The 6104-nt window shown below is 41.1% G+C and overlaps 1 protein-coding gene across 1 annotated transcript in view; it reads left to right on the top strand.

Moving 5' to 3' along the window:
• Positions 1 to 6104, top strand: part of LOC107099985 (citron Rho-interacting kinase-like) — a gene marked incomplete at its 3' end in the record, with an annotated part of 111200 nt that overhangs the window by 94759 nt on the left and 10337 nt on the right. Inside the window, exons 17-22 of the mRNA XM_015398327.1 lie at positions 2200 to 2393; positions 2759 to 2894; positions 2981 to 3085; positions 3187 to 3327; positions 3524 to 3631; positions 3722 to 3953. Of these exons, the coding sequence (XP_015253813.1) occupies positions 2200 to 2393; positions 2759 to 2894; positions 2981 to 3085; positions 3187 to 3327; positions 3524 to 3631; positions 3722 to 3953 (916 nt within the window). The remainder of the gene's footprint in view (positions 1 to 2199; positions 2394 to 2758; positions 2895 to 2980; positions 3086 to 3186; positions 3328 to 3523; positions 3632 to 3721; positions 3954 to 6104) is intronic.

The following is a 6104-nucleotide window of genomic DNA, read 5'->3' as shown; positions in this document are numbered from 1 at the left end:
ACTGCCCAGATCTGTTATGTTCTATTCTATTCAGTGATTTCTAGACTAACAGAAGGATTTTAAAGTCTATTCTCTGAGCTACAGGGAGCCAATGGAAGGACTTCAAACTGATGTGCTCTACTTTCTCAGCTCTAGTGAGAACACAGGCAGCAGCGTTTTGGATCAGCTGTCTGATGGAACACTGATGTCTGATGTCCTCATAAGTTTATAGTTAGACTGTTATATAATATGTAACATTCCAACTTAATCAAATCCAATATAAATTAACATAATGTGTTATATATTAACACCATATGATTTAATCTAATGGTAGATATTTTTAGTTGTATTGCAATTTATAAAGTCCAAGAGTCCCAGAGTTTTTTAGTTTAACTCTACATCAATAAAACTAATTCATCCCTGAGCAATTATCACCCCATATGGATGACATTAACCAATATAATATAATATTATACAATACCATAAAATGTTATATTATTCTATCATATAATTTAATTTAGAATATTATAATATAATATCATATGATATAATATGACAAAGTAATATAATATCCTATCATAGTATAGTATAGAACATAATGTGACATATTATATGATATTACATTTCTATTCTATTTTTATGTAGTGGAAATAAAACCTTTAAGAATCTAATTACCTTTGAGTTAAAGGAAGATATAAATATTAATTTAACAGAGAAGTCGCACTGCGCCATCAAAGAGAAACTCTGCCTTGAAGAGTTTGTATGGAAAGTTTTCACTCCCGTAAAACTACACAGCATTTCAGGGCCATGAGACCGGGTTGATCTTCAGTATCTTCTCACTGAAGCGTCTGTCTCCTAACTCCCACATATCAAAGCTGATTCCCTCGCCTGCTGCCTGATTGCAGCAGAGTTTGTCAGAAGCTCAGAATGTAGGACCCAGAATTCAGGCAAGACAAACAGTGGAATACTTAAAATGCATTTATTCAAACAAAGATGTAAAGGATCAGCAGTGGCAGCGGCTGCAGCAGCGTCTGATGCAGGAACGTCTGTTGGAGAGAAACACAAATTAATAACAACGTTAATCTGACGGAGGATGACTATGAATGCGTGAGTCACTAACCTGGTTTGACAGTTCAGTCTGTGCCCAGAGAACGAGGATATTTCCAGCCGGTCGAACAGACGCAGCGGAGGCTGCCAGAGAGTTCCAGACGGAAGCCTAGAAGGCTGCAGAGCTGACCGGAGGTCAGATCTGAGCTGATGAAGCAAGGAAGTATAATCTAAAGGGCAAGGTCAAGAGGCAGATCCAGGTTCAGTCCACAGAAGAATCCAACAGGAGTCTAAAGACAGGCCAGGCAAACAGATCAGACAGGGATAGGCAGGCTCAAAGGTCTAAATACAAAAACATATCAGGACCAGGCAATCAGAACACTTTAGAAACGCTAGAGAACTCTCAACACCAGGCTCAAGAATAATCTGGCACTGATGGCTGGGACCAAGGAGTTTAAAGGCATACTGTGCAACATTTTTCAGTTAATTAATGTGTTCCGTAACGTTTTGGATGATTAAATGAGTCATTTCAGGTTGAACAAAGGTATTCTCGGCCGCCCTGGTGTTCTGTAGGGGAAATACCGCACTTGCAATTGCAGGAGCCCTCGGCCCGCACCCACAGGCTCAGAAGTCTCGTGCATCGCGAGAGTCGGTCTTGCTTTATGGCGAGAACTTGGCTAACTACAATCTTTGTTATTTAGACACATGCATAACAAATAATGTATGAAATGTATGGTGATTTGTTGCGTTCGCCTGTCTGCTAAGCTCAGAACAACTGCGCCTGGCTTGACGGAGAAACCAGGAGAACAGCTGAGCATATTTACGACAGTGCACTTTTACTTTCGCCCTCTGGGGGGAGCCTCGCTGGAAAATCAACACCGGTTGCATAGTATACCTTTAAAGAGAAGCAGGAGCAGGTGGATCAGATGAGCAGTAATGAGAAACAGGGCAAGACAGGTGAATGAAATGATCAAGACGGCCATCAGTGCCACAATCATGACATAGTTACCCCCAAGCTAACCAGCTTACAGCTGTGCAGCTACATAAACAAACTCTTTCTCATATTTCTCATTTACTGCATTCAAGCTGAACTTCTGCTGATATATGTTGTTTAACAGAATAGATTTATTGCCAAACACCATCGGCTAACGGTTATATTTCTGATGTGAATAGAACCTTGAGACTCTGAAGACCACGTGCACCATGCTGGAGGAACAGGTGGTGGAGCTGGAGAGCCTGAACGATGAGCTGCTGGAGAAGGAGAGACAATGGGAGGCCTGGAGGTCCACGCTGGAGGACGAGAAGAACCAGGCTGAGAGGAGGACCAGGGAGGTCCAGAGGCTGCTGGACACTGAGAAACAGAACAGGTGACAGCCTGCCGCCTCACTGTACGGCTGATAACTGAGGGGCTGTTTACCCACAAACAGGACGGAGGCCTCACTGTTTTTAAAGAAAAAAAACATGTTTTATTTCTCAGTAGATGTTATTATTAATGCTAGTTCCACCTACACAGAGACGGAACAAACAGGGCGTCTTCTCCTGCTTGTGCTGATTTATTTTAGGAAAGTTATTTTCTGTTTTTACTGGCAGGGAAGAAAACAAAAAACCTCTGGTTCAGTAAAAAGTTAGTTCCTGTTTGCTCCTACTCAAACAGATGAGTAAATAAAAGCCATGTATGACCACAGATATGATGAAAACACCTTAAAGATGAAGGTTTTTCTCTGCCTGTCAGGCTCCGTACCGAGCAGCGTTGCTCTGAGTCCCGTCAGGCTGTGGAGCAAGCCGTCAAAGAGCACAAAGCTGAGATCCTGGCCCTGCAGCAGGCCCTCAAGGACCAGAAACTCAAAGCCGAGAGCCTGGCAGACACTGTAAGCTTTCCCGCACAATGAAAGAAACCTTTTCGCTGTTCGTCCTGTTTGTTTCTAAAGTCGGCCGCATTTCTTGTGTTCCTCAGCTGAACGATTTGGAGAAGAAGCACTCCATGCTGGAGATGAATGCCCGCAGTCTGCAGCAGAAGCTGGAGAGCGAGCGGGACGTGAAGCAGAGGCTGCTGGAAGAAGTTCAGTTCCCCCGTTTCTGATGTTCATGACTCACCTTTGAAATCAACCCAAGGCTCGGCGCTCAGATGATGATTTAAACGGCCTGTTTTTCCCTCCACAGCAAGAGAAGCTGCAGCAGCAGCTGGACGCCCAGAAGACTCATATATTCCGGCTGACGCAGGGGCTGCAGGACGCTTTGGATCAGACCGACTTACTGAAAACCGAGCGGACGGACCTGGAGTACCAGCTGGAGAACATCCAGGTGCTTCTGCTCGGCATGTGCATGCAGATAAATCCTTCATGTTGAAATCAGCTCCCCCCACATTAACCTGGTTCAAACGTGACACAGTCCCCTCTCTGTCCACCCGTCCCCATGTCTCGGTGTCCCCTCTGTGTGAAGTGAAGTACTTGAGGAGAAATTCATGGCAGTAGTGATGTTCACTTAGCTCCACCTGCAGGCGGTATACTCTCATGAGAAGGTGAAAATGGAGGGAACCATCACCCAGCAGACCAAGCTCATAGACTTCCTCCAGTCCCAGGCCCATGGAGGCTCCAAGAAGAAAAAAGTAAGATGGATTAACATTCCAGGTCAGAGACGCTGAGCGCTTCCAGAGCCGCTCTCCACTCTTTTTCTCTGCTTGCTTTGTGTCCCTCAGGGCCTGTTTGGGCGACGGCGAGAGGACCTGATAGCAGCCATGGCAGCTCAGGCTCAGGCGCAGGGTCAGAGTCAGGGCCAAGGCCAGGTGTCCCCTGTGCCCCCCATCCAGCCCGTACCTCTGCAGTACAGCGACATGAAGGCGGCTCTGGATAAAGAGCGCACTCGATGCTCTGAGCTGGAAGATGCTCTGCAGAAAATGAGAGCGGAGCTGCGATCTCTGAGGGAAGAAGGTGGGATTGACCTACATTATTGTAGAGATCTGAATCTTTGCATTCAGTAAACTACTGGATGTCTGACATGTTTCCAGCCTACAGGATTCAGACAAACAGAGGTTGACTAATTGGTCACAGAAGTTTAGTTTAGACTCAGCAGACACAGAGCTGGTCATGTTTGTTAACATTCCTGATAAAAATGTTCCATAGATTAACAGTTTCACTGCAAAAATTGAACTCTGATTTTCATGCCGTCTCATTTCTTATTGAATTGAGGAGGTAATTGAGACACTTTGCCAATGGAAGAAGACAACTGACCAGATATAACAATTGCATTGTCTTATTTCAATTCTAATTATCTTATTTCTAAAGTAAAAATACTCATCCTATTGGCAAATCATCTTATGTATCTACTCAAAGAAAGGGTAAATACACTTAATTGTTTTACTTATTTCTAGATTGCTTTTGCAGTGTTTTCTGGTATCATCATTTTGCAGATTAGGAAAATCTAACCTTTAATTTCAGCAACTCTACTCAGATGAAAGAACCAACAATTTAAAGAAGAATCACTGTTAGCTTAACTATTGGAACTGCTACATTTAAACACACTGGAAAAAATGTTAATCTAAATAAGTCATTATTTCTTAAAATAAGTGCATTTTTCTTGAATTGAGGAGGTAAGTGAGACACTTTTCCAATGGAGCAAGACAATTTACATTTAAAATACGAAGGAATAATTGCATTGTCTTATTTCAAGTGCATATTATCTAATTATCTTATTTTAAAAGAAAAAATTATCTTATTTACCTTCTCAAATCAAGGGTTAATAAACTAAATTTAAAAATAGTTGATTTATATCCATGTAGTTTTTTGCAGTACTGATATATACCCGCAAAAAAAGTTTTTATTTTTTTATTTTACACTTTTTTTTCTTTATTTCCTTGGAACTATCTCTAAGATTTTGTTTCCCGGGGGTATAAATTGAAGGTGACACAGAGGTGCATTTTTAAAGCTCATGATTAGAGAGTTGCAGTACAAAGGGACATCTTGCACTGCATACACTGGAAAAATTATTGAGAAATAAGTAAAAAGTTCTTAAATTAAGGGTATTTACGCTTAATTTGAGTAGGTAAATGAAATAGTTTGCCAATGGAATGAGTATTTTTACTCTTAAAATAAGATAATTAGATAATAATTCAATTGTGTTTTCTTATTTTTAATGTAAATTGTCTTGTTCCATTGGCAAAATGTATCTTTTACCTCCTCAATCCAAGAACAAATACACCTATTTTAAGAAAAAATTACTTATCTAGGTTTGATTTTTTTCCAGTGTAAACGATTTAGAAATTAGTGAAAAATCTTAAATTAAGTGCATTTACCCTTAATTTGAGTGGGTAAAGGAGACTGCCCCCCAAGGGGAGGGGTTAAATGCAGAGAGTTAATTCCAGTTCTCTGTACTTATCACAGTGTAATGACAACAAAAAAACTTAGCCCCTCAGTTCAAGAACAAATGCACTTAAAAAATTCTTTAAAAAATACTTATTTTGATAGATAAACAAAAACTAAATAGATAAGTTTGACTTTTTAACTGGAACCAAATGTTTACATTAAAGTTTGGGCTTTTTGGTCCAAAATTTGGCCTGAGTGGAAAAGCTCCTCATGCCCAGAGTAGAACATGAGGGAGGATTAGTGATTTTTATGGGCATCCTCTGGACCATCCCTCCATCTTCTGTCACGATTATTAAAAGCTGGGTGGTGAGGGGTGCTGGTATCTATCTCCAGCTGTCTATAGGTAAGAGGGGGGTCCACCCTGGACCGGTTTCCAGTCCATCGCAGGGCTCCTCTGGACCAATAGATGAAGAAAGTTCCTAGCAGCTAATCTAATGCTGTAGGAAGATGGAGAAGATGTGAAGCTTTCCTTCAGACCAGAACAGCTTATCAGAGCAGGAACGTTCTACTGCTGTCCATCTACAGCACTCTGTGAGGAGGAGGCAGGAAATAAGCTAAAAGTCCTGTTAGTTTGTAAAAAAAAATAAAATGTTAGCATCTGGGGAATAATACGGAAGAGAATTAGGGCCACTGAAAAAAAAAAAAGTTTTATTTCAGTTTAACATTGGAAAAAAGTCAGAATTCTGACTTTTTCTCAGAATTCTTACAGCTAACAAACAT

Source organism: Cyprinodon variegatus, unplaced genomic scaffold, assembly GCF_000732505.1.
Source record: "Cyprinodon variegatus isolate N-32 unplaced genomic scaffold, C_variegatus-1.0 Scaffold927, whole genome shotgun sequence".
NCBI classification, from domain to species: Eukaryota; Metazoa; Chordata; class Actinopteri; order Cyprinodontiformes; family Cyprinodontidae; genus Cyprinodon; species Cyprinodon variegatus.
The sequence above is the reverse complement of the archived record's forward strand: the minus strand, read 5'-3'. Positions and strand labels throughout refer to the sequence as shown.